At 43.4% G+C, this 20,877-nt stretch overlaps 1 protein-coding gene across 2 annotated transcripts in view; it reads right to left on the bottom strand.

Annotated features, from left to right (window-relative positions):
* The window catches only part of NRK (Nik related kinase), a 100,725-nt gene that overhangs the window by 27,270 nt on the left and 52,578 nt on the right, over positions 1–20,877 (bottom strand). For both annotated transcript variants that reach the window (XM_013183667.3, XM_048075270.2), the window contains exons 11-21: positions 19,956–20,028; positions 19,344–19,539; positions 18,310–18,477; positions 17,360–17,524; positions 13,818–13,970; positions 8,298–8,429; positions 7,371–7,438; positions 5,600–5,712; positions 3,378–3,475; positions 2,954–3,072; positions 104–197 (exon numbers count right to left, since the gene is read on the bottom strand). In XM_013183667.3, coding sequence (XP_013039121.3) covers positions 104–197; positions 2,954–3,072; positions 3,378–3,475; positions 5,600–5,712; positions 7,371–7,438; positions 8,298–8,429; positions 13,818–13,970; positions 17,360–17,524; positions 18,310–18,477; positions 19,344–19,539; positions 19,956–20,028 — 1,379 coding nt within the window. The remainder of the gene's footprint in view (positions 1–103; positions 198–2,953; positions 3,073–3,377; positions 3,476–5,599; positions 5,713–7,370; positions 7,439–8,297; positions 8,430–13,817; positions 13,971–17,359; positions 17,525–18,309; positions 18,478–19,343; positions 19,540–19,955; positions 20,029–20,877) is intronic.

The raw sequence follows: 20,877 nt of genomic DNA, 5'->3' as shown, positions 1-20,877 counted from the left end.
GTGAAAATGCTGCTGAGAAGGAGTGGATACAGAGTTTATCACGTACGTTAACAATTTGACTCTCCCCACACTGTACCCAAGCCCTTACAAATGGCCAAATTACCTTCTGTTCTGCAGCAGTGCTTTGGGGTTTCAGTTCAATCCCATCTGGTACTTTTGTCCTTGAGAAATCTGCCACTCTGCTGCTCAGCAGTTGCCTGGTAACAAACTCCAATTAATGAACAGAACTACTTCAGCGGGAAAAAAAACCAACAACCCCAAAAAATACAAAACCCTACACCAAAACCCACAAAAAACACCTCCATATACACGAGTTCTCCTGAGCATAATTAACATTCACTAGTTACACGTAAGGGTTCCTGTACAAAAGCCAGCTGATTAGGATGTGCCTGGATGGACTGGTGCCCGAGGACTGCTCCCAGTAGGAAGCTCTCCCCACCTCAGTGGAGGCTTCCCTTCCTTCACCCATCATTTTGACAGGTGCTCAAGGCAAGTGACAGAAGGTCTGTCGAGCAGCCTTCAAAAACTTCAAAACTTCTCCCATCTCCCCTCGTACACTACCCTGAGGGGTGAAATACTGGCCATCCTGTTCCCAAAAATCCAGCATCGGCTGCACGCGGGGAGAGCTGCTGCTCCTCTGTACACTGCTCTCGCCCCCTGGGACACACTGCACTGCGACTTCGTTCTGCGCAAGAAACGTGACCATCCTCACTTCACATGTAAGGCAGCAGAAGCAGAGAGACAGAAGGACTGGGTCAGGCCAAAAGCCCACTAAGCCCAGTATCCAGTCTTCCATGGTGTCCAAAAGCAGGTCCTGATGGACAGAGTAAGACCAAGGCGAGCATCTCTTGTGATATACCCTGAACGAGCAGTGGTATCTGTGTTTTAAAACAGTGTGAATGAGTGTGAAGGAGTAAAAGGGTTATTTTTTCACCCCTATGGGAAGTGTAAATATTTGCGTGCTAAACTTAGGAGGAATGGCAACACATGGAGCAGGATCACTGATTAGTGCAAGGTCCTGATCTTAAATGACAGCAACCTCCTATTTACTGGTGGGAGTAAGTACTTACCAGCCAAGAACATACCTGTGGCCACCTTATTTAAATTTGGTAATGAACAGCATACAAGGAGCAGAGGGAAGAAACTTAACTATACAAAACGAGCCACAGGAAAAGTGTGGTTTTTTTTTGTACGGGAATTGTGAATGATGCAGGTATCAGAGAAGGAAGCAGCCTTCTAGAGTGGGAGAGATGAGCATGAACGGAATATACATGCTATACAAGCAGGTAGGATGACGGCTCGTGTTCACTGACATCCCTCCTTAAAACAAAAAACTGGTGTTTGCTATTTACTCACTAGTAATAATGATGTATTTCCCAAAGTATCTATCTTTCAATATAAATGATGCTCAGCTGAGGTGAAGGGACTTCATTAAGACTGCACTTCCAGTTTCCATGAGGTTCTCACAGTGGCTGTGTGCACAGAAGGCCAGCCTAACAGGGATCAGCCTGCTGACCCCATTTCTCCAAAAGACCGGTGGGTCTCACACACACAGGAGATGCAAACAACACATGCAGATTTCCAAAGGCAGTGAGGCCTTTGGAAACAGCCTTTCCAAAGGCTGTTCAAATCATTAAGCATACAGGGATATAACAACCTAACACTTATGTAGCACAGTCATTGTTACAGGGCAAATCCATATTTTTATGTGGAATCTTTCTGAGGTCTAGGATGAATTCTATGACCTAGAACGAATAAAACTTCACAGAGCAAAAAGATGTGGTTTGGAGAGGAACAGTAAGAAAATAAGGCATTACAGCAAAAAGACAGCTTTTTCAGGTGAATAAACTACAATATTTTTTTCTAACATTATCCCTCCTTATCCCTCAGCTTGGAAAATGAACTTCAGAAATGCAAATCGGGAATATACGCAGGTACAAAAACCTTATTCAGAGGAGCACAGTAGAAAGGACTGGTATCAGGCCAATGCTAGAGCTTGCCAACAGCATTACAAATCTGTGCATCTCTGTCTGAGGACTGACAAAACCACATGTGCAATTATGTCAGAAGAGCAAAAGCCCCATCCCAGACAGCTCTGTATTGCTGAGATGCACTTCGAAGTAAATACTGGAACTGAAATAAACTGAAGTTCTCTTTGCAACAAAATTAGAAGTTTTGTTCATCAGTACTGAAAACCCATTTTGTTTCTTGTTCCAAGCATCAGGGCTGACTGACTGATCCCCTCTTTCACTCGGACAAGCAAGGGATTCATGCTCCATTATTTCACAGCAGAATACACATTCTGCATGACAGGTAAAACACCACAAGATGTCAGTCACAAAATCATCAAGAGAAACTGGAAAGCTAAAGAGAAACAGCTCATGTGAGATCAGCTTAGTAGAAGCTACAATGTACAATCAGCAATCGTATAAAATAACAATACTAAAAATACAGCAAATTCTACAAAATCAAATCCTGCTTACACTTCCCCCTTTATAAACAACCCAGGTGAAATAATCAGCTTTTCAGTGGTAATTATTTCCACTAGAGTGAACAGACCATCTGAACACAAGTGCTACGTTTGCCTTGCTTTTTGCACTGCAATCTGCATTTAACATAAAGATATACAGTTCTCCTTTTTTCTTTTAAAAATTCCATTTCAACGTAGATCAATGTGAAGTAATCTCTGAAGAAGCACTACCTATTGATGTTCAGTTAAAACGAGACATTTCCTCATTGTCCCAAGGCAGCAGGTCATCAAAGCTTATTACATTGCACACATCTGATGGAGCAAACATTTACCCCCAGGAGTTCATTATAGTGAGATTAAACTGCTTAATTACAGCTGACATAAATGACTGATAGCAACTTCAGAGGGGAGGCATTTATGTATGCCAGTTTTTTCCAGATATTTATAAGCGTGTAATAAAAAGAGAAAATAAATCAAGCCAACCTCATGTGGTTCATGTCATCTTCATCACTGCTGCCGACTTCGTCGCTTGATGAGGAGTAGTCTGCTGCTTTCCAGAACGAGCTGGTGCTGTCCTTCCCCTTGGCAAAGGAGCCTGGGCTCTGAATAGAAAAAACTCAGTTTTTCCTCAAGGAAGAACCCATTGCTAAATAGCACAGGCAGGATTTTACTGTCCCAGCAAGGGGTCTTCAGACACCCCAGTCCTACAGGAGCTCAGGGACGTGCTCCCATGTTACTAGCGGTAGCCTGCACATGACTCGTCTTCAAACCTCCAGCCCAGCCTCTCAGATGGACTTACTACCTAGCTAGCTATCTCAAGCACCAACAGAGGAGATGTCTGAACAGATGTGCCCTCAATGAAAACCATGAATAAATCCAAAATAGCAGTGGATATAGAAGAGCCTACCTCAATCTGGCCCGGATGAGAAACTTTTTCAGGCTTCTTGTGCAGCTGCAGGTGGTTCTGGGCCAAAGCGGTCTCTCCCTTGGCTGCTCCTGGGTTCCCTGTAAAAAACTTCCTTTGAGCCAGTTCTCAGCTCCCACTTCCACTCTGCCCTGGAGGGAAGTGGGTAGCAAAGGCCAGCACCCACAGGGCTCCTCAGGGTTCTGCCCGAGGTCAGGCACTGGTGACAGTGAAGCTGTGGCCCCGTGCTTCCCTCCCAGGTGCAGGGCTGGGGACCCGCACGGCTACTGAACACCCAAGCAATCAAGACCAGAGGAGCTGAGGCCACCCAGACGTGATGATGCCATCTTAGGAGGGATACCTCCAAGAGATCAAGTGAATTTTCCTTTTCATTAACCCCCATAAAGCTACCTGGGAAGAGCCAAAGCAGCCCTGGAGAGATGCTGTCTTCTGCACACAACTCCTGATACGAGTGAAGGGAGAGAAGGCAGATGTGCCCCCACCCTGCCAGCAGGGCACACAGCTACCTCATTCAGCAGTTTATTTCACGACTGTCCCACTGCTACCAACAGGACTGCTTGTAAGATAACAGGGGGGAGAATTCAAGCTCATGCAAATTAAGATTTGTATTTGGTAATTTAGCTAGTTTTATCACAATGGCTTCAGGTACTCATGCATTTTGCAAAGCTTTTAAAATTCAAAATTCCTTATTGGTCAATGAGTACCTAAGCAACTCAGCAGCAGTATTAGTTTTAAAGTATTTATAGCCCTTTCCTGCCCAATTCACTATCCCTGTGGGTCTGGGAAAGCAACAAACTCTGGAACACCATATGCCAGAACTAGCTGTAATTTAACGACACTTAAGAACGCAAGGAGACAGTTTAAACCACAAGGGAGGTTTTCTATTCTTTCCATGGCTGGTGAGGTTTTCATTTCCCCATGCCAAAATAGCACAGGAGTTACACATCATGCAGACATTGCAATGTTGAACTGGGCTGTTGTACGCTGCTCATCATTATGCTATTATTCAAACATAAAATGACATAAGAGAAAAAAGAAACAAACCCCAAGCAGTTTAAACTGTGCTCTGGTTTTCTCTTGAAGCAAAGCTTTCTACTCTGTATGGTTAGTGAAAGCAAAATTGACTTGGTTGTGTAAATGTAATAAATAAGCAATTTGTTCTTCATTTATCAAGGGTTTTCAAATTAACAATGCGAGCCTCAGTTTAAAAATAAATGACCTCAGCAGCTCGCTGCTGCGGTTTCCAAACATTTTTAGCATCCACCCTGCCTTGACTTGGGCGTGATTCCCCATGTCACCCATCTGCATCAACCTGGATGTAAAGCACTGTAAAACACCAGTGCTTTGCAAAGAGCTACACAAGAAACTGCCCTAGAGTTCTCCCACAGAAAAGGCACTAAGGAACAGCAAATACAGGAACAAACCCCTCCTCTTCTGCTCCATGTTCTCTTCTGCCTGAGTCTCAGTTCATGTCTCAGGAACCAGAGCCTGTATTGCAAAGAAGTCTGCACAACCATGAGCAAGCCCACTGCGTTCTTCCATCGCTACCAGCGACATCAAGATCCCTTAAAACTTGCACTGTGCTTTCACTGGATGAGGCTATCTCCACGTTTAACTTCCTTTCCCTTTTTCTGTTTCACTATCTTTCTGCAAGTAGGAGTAGAGGAAGAATGTTTCACAAGCTGCTACATGGAGAGTCTTGTGTTTCCTTATGCTTCTTTCAGCCAGCACAGTATTAGAGTGTAGAAATATTAGTGTACAGCAACTGCTCATCTGTATCATCTTATTAGTGGGCAATGCAAAAAAGCAGCATATGGTTATGCAGAAAATGCCAATGGGTGAACATTAGCATTGAATTAGATCTGTGTATGTAATGTTGGCTCCGCTGAGTTTCAGTGGTGTCACTAAGTGCAACAGAACTGACTTTTTTTCACTTCTTAATTGACGTAATTAAAATTTTCTGTGTGGAAGTACATTCACAGTCATTTTTTTTGACTCAAAAAGGGAAGTATTTATATTTTAGGAACATGGAACCCTAAAACCAAGAGGGCTATCAAAAGCTTATCACCAGAAGACATCATTTAAAAAAAAAACAAAAAACACAAAAACATTTACAATGGAACATCTGACACCCTACAGAAGTCCATTTCCTGTGCTAGGAACTCTGGACATTGTGACTAGTGAATCATTGACTTGGGAATCACCTGAGGTTGGTCGGCTGCTCTGATGAGATCCCATCTCCCACTGCTTGCTGCCAGGAGTGCTGCTGCTGTTTAGCTTCAGAGCATGTCCCCCAGGGGACAACTGACGACTGTTACTGAACAGAAGGACAAAAAGCACATTAGGCGATTTGCGTACAGGAATGTAGCCTAGAATGCCTCCTAGACCACTGCACCAAGCTCCCTGCTGTCAGTGTATGATATAATACTCTTAATAAACAAAAACTTGGCATTCCTTGGTGCTCCAGGCAGGGCCACTCAATAGCAAGAGAAGACAGAGGAGACAGTTTCCTCTGGGAATTCATTCCAGGAGAATGCAGAGTCCCAAGTCACCACAAAATACCCAACTCCTTGTAATTCTCCCTTGGCCTCTTCAGACCAGTCTCAATCCTGGTTCCAAAATCTCATGGTTTTTACAAATAATGAAACCTGCTCTCCTACCCTCCTACAAGATACATCATCACCCACTTATAAATGGAGAAAGGAACATACAAGACAGTAAAACAAGCTGCCAAGCTTGCAAAGCAAAACTGAATCTCACTCAGTAATTCCAGGCTAAGAAGCCCCTCACTTTTAACACTGTGGTTTGCCTTCATGCTTCTTTTCTGCTTTGCCTCCTTTAATTCTTATGTAGAGAGCATTTAGGGTTTGACTTCACTTGAAAGTTGTTTCAGATGATGTTTCTGACTTTGGTTCAACAGAAGTAACCGTTCCAAAATGCTGTACATCATTCTGTTAGGTCAGCTAAAACTACTTCCCTTTTAAATCTCTCCAACCCTAGTTCCTCACTGCATTATGTTCCCTGATTAGACAGCCTGTGGGGGCTACCCTTCACCACTGAGCTCTCTGCATCCTTGGTCTTTTCTTCTGGGATGCCAAGTACACTCGCCTTAAGGGCAGACTGCCGGAATACTGCCAAATACAGCATATTTGTCTGTTCAAGCTACTATCAGGCAGAACAAAGTTGCAGCCACAAACTTCACAAACTATAATTAAAGTGCCTAGACATGGAGTTGAGGCCAGGGCCTAAGTCACTGAAGTATCCAGACAAAGAATTCCTCTTTGAAACAATGATGTAGGCCCTAAAGTGTCACAACAAAGCATCTCCATGAGCACCCTGACCAAGCCACTAGCACCACCTGCCCCTGCTATCCTCAGGTGTCAACAGGCTGGGGTCTCCAGTAACCTGCACCTTCAGCAGTCACTTGCTCTGACCTGAAGGGACAGTAAAGCAGTACTAAATCACAAGCAGCTGTTAAATTACTGCACTGCATAACTGGGAAACCAATGAAGAACTTGCATGGAAACCGCTCAGGCAAGCCAAGCAGACTGAAACAAATGAAACAATTCTTTGCAGGAATTATTACAGGTGGAACAGCCTTTATATATTAAAAATATTGCTTTCCATTAGAATGCAGAACTACCTTGCATGGAAAGGAGGCAATCTACAATAGGTTTGTTTGTATTTAAATCATGTACATTAGTCATTAAAAGGAAGCTAGCTTAGATGCTTCCTTCAGGTTTAAGATCAAGAGATTTAGTTCGTTATTTATTGGATGAGCTGACACAAAACACAAAATAAGTGTAACTGCCATTAAATGAGGTATGAACGGTTTCAGTGTTACTAAAACAGTTTTAGTGTTACTCAGTTTTAGTGTTACTGAGGTTATGGCTTTGTTTTTAAATAAACTGGATTCAGTTTTCCCATTGGCAATAAATCAGCATTAGTATAAGCATAAAACACTTAGGAGCTTACCTTGAATGGCATCTCTGATGGCCAGGTTGATCCCTGCTGTGAAATTTAGAGGTTGTCCTTTCTGGAACCTTAAGGATTTAATCAAATATTTTTGATTTGCTACTGATAGACTCAGTTAATAAACCTAACGCTTACCCTGTATCAATACAAAAAGGAGACTAACCAACATAAAAGAACAATGCTTCAGTGGGACCTGTGGATCTGTCTTTCATGATATTGGCACTGGATGCTGCGAGTCAGCAGCAGGTACTTCCATTTTGCTTTGAGCCTCTGCAATCTATCAGGGTGCAGTCTGTGAGAGGTTTGCACCTTTCCCTGGAGTCAGCATTATTCTTGGTCAATATTTAAAGCAGACAGAGAAACACATCTGCAGTCATTAACGCAGCTTTACCTAGGTGGTGGATTGCCTTACGTTGCTATCAAAGTGTGCATATTCAAGGGGAGGGGAGGAAGGTGGGGAGAACAAAAAAGGACAGACACACACATCCCACCTGCAAAGTAATAATATGAATTCACGCACATGCATGCCCATACATACACACATCCCCACACAGGAGTTCTGCCCTTTTTCTTAGGAGTTCTGTTAAAAAAATAAGTACACCATCGCCTGAATTATACAAACTAATGAGCTTTTCTGCAACAAACCAGGTTGTGCACAGAAAGGGAAGCTACAAATATTTGGTCTAACAAAAGATGGGTATCTGCATTCATTGATCCCACAGATACTATACACATACACTGAGAGCACTGACCTGCCTAATCAGTACAGAATCGTATCTTTATAGTCTTCTTTCTAGATTAGTGAGACCCAGTAAGCGTGTAAGCGATGGGATTTTCACTCAGCTTCATAAAGCCAAAGGGGGTAGATACTACACAGAGCAGAGGAACTGGGCACAGACAGTGCCAAACACCCAGCATTTCACATACCTTTGGGGGTTGTTCTTCATTTTGAATCTCACTCCAGAACACGTCATCTTGTCCAGGGCTGACTGGTATTGTTACCATATCTGACAGCGAGCTGCTGTGGTACGCATCTTTACTTGCCCGGAAATTGTCACACTTGAAACAAACGAAATACAGACTGAATTGTACTTCTCTGCCTCTACAAGGTGTCCCAGTGCCAACAGATACCAACAGTTCTCTCTGAGAGATCAAATTTTTATTAAATGTGTAACGAGTATTGTGTTTCAACACAGACTTACCTTGTTCACTGTAAAATTATTGATTTCCAGCATCTTAAGCACAAATATTTCAGGGTGAAGGCCACAATATAAAGAAATAGTAAAAACATATATGCTATATGCACATCTCCCATCTTTATGTCTGTGGAGAAGCTGAAAGGTCACTGGCAATGCACAGAGAACTGCTGAATTGAGTGACAAAAATTACTGCTAAGTAAACTTCATACAAACCTGACCAATGACCCGCTTCAGAACCAAGACAGTACAATAATTGGGTGAATCCCTTCCCCTATCTGAGATGTTCCCTTCCAAGCTAGTCTTTGCAAGCCCACCATCAACCTACAGCCACTGCAGGCAACCTGCCACCTGGAAGTGCTTCTAACTCTCCAACAGAGTGCCCTGGCCCTCCTCTGTAACAGAGCTTTACAGGTGCTTTAAAAAAAATAAAATTTGAGCCTGCTGTAAGCAATTAGAAACTATGCCCACACTACATACACCTCATGCACAGTCACGTCCAGGTGCTCCCATTGAGATCACCTGTGTTTAAAAGCTATCAGCTATCGTTGAGGGTATCATGTTGGGACATTAGGACAGCAAATGCCCTAATTGGGGTGAGAGGAGAGGGGGAATACGGTGTTCATTCCAATGGAATAACATGTTAGCAGCGTACAACTCAATCTAAAATACTCAAGATTTGTTCCTCTAATTCTCTCTGTACTAAAAAATAAAAAGGAAAGGTCCTTTAAATTCTGTGCATTAATAATCTATCACACTCGAGTCTTCCAAAGGGGAAGAAAGGAACAGAGCTAAAAATGTCAACCGAATGTACTGATCCTCCCTGAAATGAGAAATCCTCTTGGACACGAGATTGAGACAGAATACATGGAAATGCTGTGTGAGCTGGGCCCATCTTGAGGGATTCCTATGCCAGAACCAATTTAATGTTACAGAAATAGAAAAATAGCAGAGAAATGCCTGAAGCTATACTACTTTGGGCTTTCTCTTCTCATGCAAAGCAAGACCAGGGCTCCCTGGGGACACCCACAGCCAGCAGGAACACTACGAGATGCCTGTCAGCTGCTGTCCTTCCCCAGTCTGGATTGAGCTTCTGTACATTACCAGTGGGAAGCACCTCTTATCTCAAGCGGACTGCAAAACAGCACCCTGACCACTTCCAGTACTAAGAAACAGGCTGGTAATTTTTGTCTGAGTCAAAGTTTTAATGTTTGTGTCCCGATCAAATTACTACAGCTCAGCTCAGAGGCAGCTGCAGTTCAGTTTCCCCAAAGAATGACTCAGACAAATATTTTATTGATTTATCAGCTAAGCGTATTAAAATTTTCACTAGTTCCCTCGAGCGAGAGACATTACGAATGCACAGGAATATTATTTACCTAATATGTAATTCATTTCTAAGTGAAGTAACCTATATTAAAAAGTAACACATGGTAACTGAGAACTGCATACAGGTTTTCAATAACATAAGACAAGTATGAACCTCCTGTAGCTCTAAAGATCATTTAAATATCTCTAAGCAGTAATTCTAAAACTATTTAAAGATGCCAAACACCCATTCAATTGTCCCACCACCACCTCCAAGTCCAGCAAGGGGAAGTCAGCTGCAGAAAACCAGTCCTGACGAGTTCACCTGGTTAAATATTCAGGTGCTTTTTCTGCCTTTTGGGGAGAACATGTTCTGTTCGCTCTCTGTAAAGAAAATAGCTTTTTCAGCAGTTAGAACATCTCATAATCCGTGTCCTTTCATTTTGTCAAAATGACTTTTTTTTGTCCAACATGATTGTCACTAATAATAGTTTTCAGTTAACCAGAATTATTTTAACAGCAAAGTGTTCCCCTGAAGTGACTCATCTTGGGGATCGGAATAGGCTTTACAGCAAGTGTATTATTATCAGAATATAGGAAGATTTTCGTCCTTGCCAGTTTTTCAACAAGATACTTAACTTTCTTCCTAAATTTCAGCTTTTGAGTCCTGCAGAGTACCAGAAAACTACTCGTGCTTAAAAGCAAGGATGAGCTTTGCTGAATCATGATTTAAGTGACTGAGAAATTCTCAACTCCACACACACCCTCTGCAGATGGTACCCACATCCATTCTTTGGGCAGGGACAGACCAGTACTCTGGTTTCATGTAAAGCTAGGAAGTGATGCCTGTTTCTGGGATGATTTCTGTAGGACCTACAAAACCTTGCGATTCCACAGCAAACCAAAAATGTTTCAGATAACCCCCAAATCATAGCATTTGGCCACATTACTCCAGACAGAAGAGCAGATCTAGATAGCAAATCCTACAGGAGAACCACAGAATCAACTGAAAAAAAAGGAGTTCATTTCAGATGTGGGCTAAATCCCTCCTCTACTCAGACCCTGAGAGACACTGGGCAGAGAGGCAGACCCAGTGACTTTACAAGTCTCTGTGAAATCCTGCAGGTAGCCCAGTACAGCCCACCCCACAACACTGCAGCCAGCGAGACCCATCTGCTGCTGTGCTGCAGCTCACCAAAGGCAAAGCAGGTACAAAGCAGGTGGAAATGACACACTCTGATATGGAAATATCTCACATTTCCCTCACCAGACAGACAGGGTACACGACACTGAGAAATCCTGCTCCCTGCTCCTCGGGAGCTGCATTAAGATTTCCAGGGAAATCGTTTTGACAGAGAGTTGGGCAATAAAGAGGTGCCACACAATATCACAGAGTAGGATCGTTTAAAATAAGAAGTCTTTTTAGTCTGAGCAGAGCAGTGATGACAGATGATCCCTCTCTGACAAAGCTGTCTGGAAGTTCTTCAGCACAGACATCTGTGATGGATTCACCTTGCATTTTAACTCCACCGTTCACTTTTATTTTAAATCAACAAGGCACCAACATACTGAACTCTCCGAGTATATTGCTGTGAGTCTTTTAGTCTCCAGGTGACTAACTGGCCCGTCGCTCATTTTGCCTTATCACTTTATAAAGTTAATATATGCAACATTGCCAAACACTCAGCTATTAGCATCAACAGCTGCTGCCAACGAGCAGAAGGAAACACAACCCTTAAGAAGATTTATAAATTACCCCTTGAAGTTCATTGGGTTTCCATGCTAACACATTAGGTGAGACCATGGATCAGCTTCTCCCTGTCCACATGGTCTCCACCTGCCAGAGCACTGACTTGTGCACGGGTAACAGGGCAGCTGCCAGCAGGGAGTGAAATCACACTAACCACTATATATCGTGTGCTGCTGTTAGCCTTAAGTAACACCATCGCTTTACATAGCATTAAAATTTTATAGTGTAGTTTCTAGGAAGGAATGTGAAAGAGGGTGATAATACTGCTTTATTCCTCACCACTCCCCAAAGCAGCTGGGAGAGGCACTACCAAATAGAGAAGCACCAACGAGGTGCAAAGGGATGAAGTGACTTGTCCTAGGTCTGGGTCACAGCCAGGCAAGGATGTAGCTCCTTTCATCCATGGAGCAGCACTTTTACAGGGCAGGACTCTCGTCTGTAAACCCACTGCGCTCCTGCAGAATCCCAGATGCCCTGCAATATGCTACGGGCCTTCCCACTCCTACTACAGGGCCGAAATATTCAGCTCAAGGAAGCTGCCAGTCTCTGCCAAAGGCTAAGATATAAACATCCTTCTTGCAGACCTTGCACCAGCTCTCCAGTGAGTCAATGCTACGAGCTGAGCCATCAATTTAGCCCAGTCACAAAACTCATGACTTAAAATGACAAATGGGCCGTGGAAAAAAAGGATGTGAGAAGATACACCAATATTTTCCCAGGGAAAAGCTATTGGGGCCCTTTTTTTCCCAGCAGATGTCTGTGTTGATTTTTCCATCACCACCAGACAGCAGCAACCTGAACAAGAAAAGCACAGCAGACTTGGACTTAAAGTGGCCAGCTATTACCTGCCTCACACAGACTCACTCTCAGGCATATATGGAAGCAGGATAGGGGAGCACTGGGCCATGCAGCCTGCCCTGTGAGCACCCAGGCTCTGGGGAAAGGAGGAGGGATGAGAGTTTTTTCTCACACTTCAAGAAATACAGTGTGAGGAGGCAAAACATCAGTGGTGCTGCAAGAAGGGCTGAGGCGGGACACGCTGAGCTCAACACGATCAGTATGCAGAGATGCTAACAAGGGCATGACTTTTCAGGCACATCCGTATCTTTCATGCAGGACGTAAATTCACAAGAAGCTCATGACAAGCAAGATTTCAGTGGCTAGCAATGAGCATAAAAGCTTGGGATAGCACCTCATAGTAATGACTTGCAATTGCAAGTAGCCTCAAAGAAGTCAGAGGGCCCACCCTGCTGTTAGGGCTCAGCAGCAAGGCAGCATGAGATGCTCCCAAAGCAGCTGAGTTGAAACTAATAATCCAGGCACCCCTCCTCGGTCTCATCTCCCTGCTTTGGCTCCAGGATCCAACGGGCCAGAAAGTGAGGCCACCAGATGCCGTACGTAGCAGTGAGAACCCTAAATCTGCTCTCCCAGAGCTGGTAGAAATAGCAGGAGTTAAAACAGTGTGAAAAGGATTCTGATGCAGAACTTTATCAGAGTGTTCTCACTCTATACACAGAGTAACCTGTTTAGGTACAACTTCTAACCTCTAACACTGAATTTTGTATATACTGTGGTATACAGCCTAAGATTCACGGATCTTACATCTGTAGTTGAAACCAACGGCTTCTTCAGTAAGAGGGTGAAGTGCTGATGCAGCACCTGAAGACTAGAAATGGGACTTCACAAACCTTCCGGGCTCTATCCGCAGGCAAAACCCAACTCTGCATTGGCAACTAGTCCTCGTTCCATCTCTATATACGTTTAGATTATTTCATAAGATCACTAACAATCTTGCTTGTGTAGATGGTCTTCAGGGATAAACATCTTGGCTTCAGACTTGTTTTGTGAAGTGCCACATATATTTATGGCGCCATATAAATAATACATCATCCAGGGACTGTAACAGAACAGCCTTTCAGGCTTTTTGTGAAACATCTAACAGTAATATCATAGAATCAGCAGAGTCAGACATCAAGTGTATAAAAATAACTGTTATCTAAACCTGAGCTGCATTTGCCCAAGTCTAATTCCACTTGTAACTTAGCAGCACACAGTGGCACTAAAAATCTGAGGCAGATTGCTGCAGGCTTCAGTCGTTTTTGCCAGGAGCAAAGGGAAACATGTCTCCGATGTGCTGTTCTGCTTAGGCACAACCAGTGCTTTCTTGTCCCTGTCTGGGCAGCAATGCCATACCTGCACTAAGACAGCTCTCTGCAGGGCAGGTGTGCAGGGGCTGGAGCTGCTGCCGGAGCCCACCCTCGCCTGCGGCGCGACGTCATGCCCCAGCACCGCAGGCCACTGGAGGGAAGGCTGGGTGCTGTCACTTCTCTTTCTTCGGTCCTCAGCCTGCAAAGGAGAAGAGAAAAGGCATGATGTGCCAGAGCTGCAGTCGGCTTCATTCTAGGCCATTCCATTTGCTACAGGCTAAGATTTTAGCTGGGGAGGAATCATCTCTCTGTATTTACTTACCTTTGACAGCACGCAACCTGTTTTGTTGTGCATTTATTACCCCCTTTCACAACGTTGACATTCCTGCAAGTGGCTTTGTTAAAACACTTTTAATGCTCTATTGTTTGGTATTTTAACTGCCCTATGGAAAAGACTGCGGAACACAATCTAGGAGGAACAGAGGTCCTTCTATTTCCTGAGGGCACTGCTCATTATAAAATCTCTGTCCTATGGTTTTGACCCCATGGCTCTTTGCAGTTTTATTCAACGTGACTGATTTCCATTCTGTAGTATAAATCTATTTTGTATCCTCTGATTTAGCAGCCTAGGAACAGTTCTACACCACAAGCAAGAATAATGCCATCTCACACCCAGCTGTCTCTGTCTGGGTGGAATTCCGAATGGTCTCACTCTATCTGGATGTTTGTGCCTACGTCAGGATGCTAAGTGTACTCTGAACACAGCCTAGGAACCTGCTGAGGAGATGGAAAATGATTCTCAAAGATCTTGATGGGAGGTGGGGGGAAGCCAGCAAAAAAGGTATTAAAACAAGCAACTACAGTCAATGCCAAGAAATTCTCGTCCCAGAAAACTTCACTGTTACACTGCTCTTGAGGCCAGATTTTCATTATTTGCAACTGCTAAGAATGAAAGGCAAATTTTACCAGGAGCAAGAAAGAAAAAGTGAAAATAGAGTGTTTTAACTAAGCTAGAAATGATCATTTAGCTACCACCTTTGCTCTCAAACAGCATTTGCATGCAATATATTGCAACCCAGATGCAAACTTAAGCAGCCAACACTTTGGGCTCCCACAACTGACTCCAGCCCTGGCGCAGGCACTGAACTGGTGCAGCACCAAGCCCGCCAGGAGTCCTTTCTTCGCAGCTCATCAGCTGCTGGGATCAGACACAGCACAGGAGTGAGCTCACATCTGCACCCATCGGGGAAAACCTGCTCTGACCTGCCTGCCATAGGAAGAGCTCAAAGACAAAGAGGACGAATTATCCAAAAAGGGCTTTGTGGTGCCAAACATTAAACTTGAGGTGTTGGAGGGCTATAGGGTATTTTTTTTAATTACTTTTATTGTTTTTAATGTCTCAACAATAATTCCAGAGAGATATCTTATATCAATAACTGGCCCTTAAAATGCCACTGATCCCTATAAATTATGGAAAAAAATAACTTACTCTAGAGTAGGCTGTATCTATCCCTGTGCAGATCTCTCCCAGTGCAGAAACTGGCACCTTTTCAGCTAACGAACTGGGAAAGATCAGTATTAGCAAGAAGGAATTCATTGAATTATTACTGTTAAAAATAGTCAAAACTTTAAAGCATTTTTGAATTGTCACAAACCGTTATGAGTGCTAACATAATTATACAGTCTCAAATTCCAACCAAAAAAATGCAATCCTGTTGCACTAATTAGGATTTTAGTGGAAAGTGTCTTCCAAGAAGTTTGCGATTAAGTAAGTGATATTGTAAAAGAATTTGCCCTCAAAACCAGACTATATTATAGCAGCCATGATGACAAACAACAGCATCGTGCTGTGAATCCAAAAGGCAGGCAAATCTGTGGATATGATTTCCCTTTTTGCAAACCGTTTGCTTCTGTATGTGCCTAACTTACCTGCAACTAGTAGCATTTTATTTCACGACTAAATTAAAAGTTAACGGTGACTGCCTACACTGAACTGCATAATACTTTTCATTCTGCTATGAAGGGTTCATTTACAAAATGCATGCCAAAACTAAAGAGTATTTGAGCTGACATTTTGCAGTTTTTTTCACTTTTAGCTACAGTGAAGTAGAAAAGAAAGTTAAATGAAATAAAACAGTTGCATATTCTCTCCACCCACCCAAAGCCTAGCAAAGGCAAAGCATTTCTATGTCTTTGGTGACGTGTATTTAGCAAAAGCAACTTACTTCTCTGTCCACACCCAACTTACTCCCCAGCCAGAATAGGACCCAGCCCTCTACCACCAACTAAATACCGATTTCCAAAAGAGCTCATTCAAATTTCAGTAATGTTTTGTTTAACCAGTCAATGCAACAAAGCCTTTGGATCGAGGACGTTTTTTGACAGTTAAGTTTTACTTGAAACAGAATCAGGCATTCTCTTGTTTTCACAAACTGCTGCTCTAACAAGGGCCTTAGTATCTGTTCTTTTCTTGATTTCACGTTGCTGCTTAGCTGTTTGCAGACTCTATCCAGTTATTGACATTCACCATTTCAACAATCCTAGCAGAAGAGTTTCGTTTAGCTGCTTATCAATATAGAAAATTTCACTCAAGGGAGCCAGCTGCAGCACGTGCACACACACAGAGGTGATGTGCGTGCCCACACATCAGAGTGGGCACTCGCTTAAAGACTGCAGCAAGATGTAACTAAGCAGTGCTCTGCATTCCTCCTACACACGTATGCACAAGCTCTCCTCGTGCTTTGTTTGGGTATTTAGGGAAGATGCCTTGTCAGGAATACACAGACTACCACACCTAATATTCTACTTGCACACAGCCGCCCCGGAGGAGGGGACTGCAGGCTGCTGAGATTTCTGACACTGACCCAGCCAAATAATGTGACAATCGCACCAGCTGTAGAACTGGGCTCACGCACTGGGGGTATATCAAAAAGAAAAATGAGCATGCTAGGAATAATGAGATAACATAGGTAAAATGGACTTGTAGCTTTTACCCTTACGATACTAGTAAGCAGAAAGAGTTGGATGGCAGAAAGAATTTCAGAGTTAACAAAAGAGTGAAATGGACAAGAACTTTTAATCAAGGATTTTACACGGCTACCCCTTATCTATCAAATCCAATAACCTGAAATCCCAGGAGACAAAGAACAAGAAAAGGCATCAATACCTGACATCAGGGGCACGCAGACCCACGCTTGAAATGCATGACAGTGTTCTGTGTCTGAGTCAATTCTGTGAACCCTAACATCAGGCGAAGGCATCTGTTAAAACCTCAGACGATGCTACCTTAATTCATTCCTCTTTGGGAGACAAGGGAATGACAGCTAGTCGACCAGAGGGATTATGATTTTCAGTTCACCACAGTCACACCTTTCTTTGAACTTGACTGGAAGTGACAGAGACTAACCCCTCCTTTTCCTTATCCTCTACATTAACGGAGATCAAAGGCTTTTCTGCAGCAAAGTGTGTAGAAAGACACAGGTCAAGCTGCAGATTTAGGTTTAAAGATCATCCCGTTCTCTACTTCAGGATCACCACAGCATCATAAACTTCAACTGCACCAAAATGCTACATTGGCTGAGTTGGTACCTCTTTGCCTGTGTTGCTTGGTGGAGGATGTGCTGCTGAATTTGAACTCTTGGAAGGCTCCTTCTTCTTCTGCTTGTGGTCATGCTGGAGAGACAGCAGCTGCGTCTGATCTTTGGGCAGGGTTCGATGCACCCTCTTGTTGTGCTGCACGTCTTCCACTTTTTTCTGAAAGCAAAGAGTGGTGAACCTCAGAGAGAACAATGCCTTAGAGGACAATCGAGTTGACTGCTGGAAATACTGGCGTATTTGGTTGGTTCCCAAGAACCAAGTGAGCACAATTGCTGCAGGGCTGACAGAAGAGACACAAACCTGAGGAACAGAAAGCATAAAATGATCCCAAACACTCTAAGTTTGGCTTTTGGAAGAACACAACAGAAAATCACATTTTTTTCCTTTTCCTTTTCCAAAAACAGAGGTCTTTGATCAAACACTCCATGCTTGATTATGAATCAGGTCACTAGCTGCAACATTAGGAAAACATTGTGGCCAAGGCGCCAGACTTGACAATGTGACTTCAGCATTAAAAATAACCTCCACTTCATTTTTATTTGTGAAAAAGAGATCGTCCTTTGCACAATCTGAAGAAAGACTGGAGACTCCAGAGATTTAAGCTTAAGTTGAGCTCATGCTGGAAGCTTTCAGGGTAAAGATATCTTAAATCAGATTAAAGTGACTGAAGACAACTTCAGCGAGGAGAAGCAGCAGGGACAGAAGTGCCATGCTCAAGGGAGAGGAAGTGTCATTGCTGTAGATAAGGAAGGTGACTCAGTAACATGCCAGTTAACTCCAAAGAAAGTTGCATGTGAGACCAAGGGGCAGTAAATACATTTAGAAAGTCCCTCTCTGGTCTGTGACTCAGGGGATGGCAACACCCTCAAGGGAACTGAGAAAGACACCAGCTACAGGAACAGGGAGCTGTGAATTGCTGCCAGTGAACCCCGCTTTCATACCTGCTTCTTTTCTGATTTCCTCTGCCCATCTCCTATGAACCGTTCATCATCTTCCACAGCTCTTTTGTCTTCCTTACATCTCTCCTCTTTCCTCTGAACATCCTTAGCCTCTGGCCACCTCTGCTCACACTCCTGCTGCCTTCGGAGCTCTTGCTCTCGCCTCTGATGCTGGAAGAGAGCCAGGGAATAACACTGGTTAGTTTGTTTTCTTTTTGTACCTGCCAATTATTTATGCCAGTATTCATTAATCACGAGGCCTATTTCCTGATGTGCAATCAGTAATAGGGGATACCTGATACACAGCCCAGCAGCAGTGGACAGCCACAAATTGCCACTGCAACGACTATCAAACTTGAAGTGAAACCTTTGCCCTTTTGGCAGCCAAGGGCAGATTTGCCACTCATTTAAAGCAGGCATGTGAGCTCTCTGTGGTGGCTGGCAGCTAATCTAATGACAAATGTCTTCCTGTCATTTTGTGAAGCAAAGGTTTTTTCCAGAGTCCCCCAGTTTTGCTGGAACAGCACTATGCTTTGCCAGTTTGGGAGTGTTTGCACAATGCTTGAATTTCATCAGATGCTCCTGAGAAGAGACATGTTGGTGATTTAGCAATCCTGCAACATCACAGTGCGTCAGACAGCTGAAAAGGCAGCTATCTTGTAACATCTTACAAAGAAGCAGGGCCAGTACCCCGGATCAGGAAGACAGACTCAGAACTGGGCAATGCACGTGAGAAAGAAACCAGGACCTCTCAGCCCTTCTGCCTAGGCTTCCACCACCAAACAAACTCAAGCACACGCCCTGCGCCTGCTGCTCCCAAAGCTCAGGGCAGGTTGTCAGCAGGAAAAGGACAGAGCCCTTTTAAAATCATTTAATATCATTGTGTTCAGAAGTGACAGTTCTCCCAAGGTTAAAGACGACAAGACAGGTTGTGCTGACAATTTAACACAGCCTTCTTGCCTTTCAAAGACTATTGTCCACAGGCACGTTTTTTGTTTGTGATGGGATGTGGAACAACAATACAAGCCAGTCCTTACATCCTCCAGCCTCCTCCTCTGCTCCTTCTGCTGCTCAATGCGCTTCTGCCGCTCTGTCAGCAGCTGCTTCTTGTATTTCTCCTGGTCCTTCAGCTGCTGCTGCTGGCGATGAGGGTCAGAACGGTTTTTGTTTTCCTGTTGCAGCCTCAGAAACTCACGACGGAGAGTTGACTCCCCTGGGAGATTAACTATGGAGCTGAAACAAAAGGCAAGTTGCTCTATGACTAAACATAACATTAAAGCGGAGAGAATACAAGGTGCATTGGGAATTGCTCGTTGTCCTGTGTTAGCAAATGAAAATGTTTCAATAAATCTCTGCCATGTTGGCTACACATCTGCATTTACTGTGCTACAAGGCAGCCTGAAGCTGCTTATTGGCTTCTTCATTTGAGATTTTCCTCCCTATTGCTGAGGAACAAAGCAGCAGCTTATTACAGACACCTTACACTCAGAATTTGTATTCAATAGCTAGAAAACAGTTAAAGCTACCAGAGGGGATACAGGAGATAAGGGATTTAGAGGAAGTTAAAAAACTCAATCTGTCTGAGGAGAGCTGTCTTCAATGAGAACAGCTTGGCCAATCAAATTTTATATTCATGTCATAAAATTAACCTTGGTTCTCCTTCATCTTCATTCAGCTCATCATCTTCCTCCTCACTTCCACTGTAATCATAGTCTGTTTCTTCTATTAAAAAAAAAAAAGAGAGAGAACAATAAATGCCAGTGGAGGATGACGTTATTTAAGATGTTATCTCAAAGTCGCCTTCTGAGTGCTCAATCTGAACTACATGCAGTTCACCAGGAATTTAAAATCCTCAGGTTGCACTAGGAGGCTGAGGGGATGCAGCAGAAGAAATCCAGGTGTGTAACTCAAAACCTAGCTCAGACCACAGGTCAGTGGGCAGCCCCTTTACACGTTTCTACTTTTTCCCTTGACGGGCTACGCTGGTTTTGCAAAACTAACCTGTTTCGACAATCTGCAATATGCTATGCTAAGCCCACAGAGATATCCAACCCCATAACAACGTTAGCAGTGGGGTTTTTTCAGAAATAAATCTAGACAGGGCATAAGACTTATACTGCCCTTCTCTGCTATTGTATGCCTTCTGCAAGGCTAAATTGAGGCCTTCAGTAAATCTGTGTTTCTTTTGTACTAAAATTAATAATTAAAATAAAAGAACCAGGGATAATCACGCAATGCTGGTTTTAACACAGCCATTCAGGAGAAGGTGACCCACATTTTTAAAGTTCTCTTCAAGAATATCATGGAGGCAGCTTTTAAGGGAGGATTTCAAATTAGCACGCCATACAGCCAACAATACAGAGTACGACCAAAGTAGGACCTAACTTTTTTTGACATCACTAATGTGAAGTGTATAGTCTGGCAGTTTCACACTGTTCTCCCTTTTAGGGGAGCTTTGATAAAAAAAAATAGCACCTTCCAGGTCTAAATAAAACTATCTGTCAACATGGGATTGTTATCACCACATCTTTACCCCCTCAAGTGCATTTTTTGTGAAAACCTTTAACTGTC

This window comes from Anser cygnoides, chromosome 13 (assembly GCF_040182565.1).
Source record: "Anser cygnoides isolate HZ-2024a breed goose chromosome 13, Taihu_goose_T2T_genome, whole genome shotgun sequence".
NCBI classification, from domain to species: domain Eukaryota; kingdom Metazoa; phylum Chordata; class Aves; order Anseriformes; family Anatidae; genus Anser; species Anser cygnoides.
This window is presented reverse-complemented; position numbering and strand designations above follow the sequence as displayed.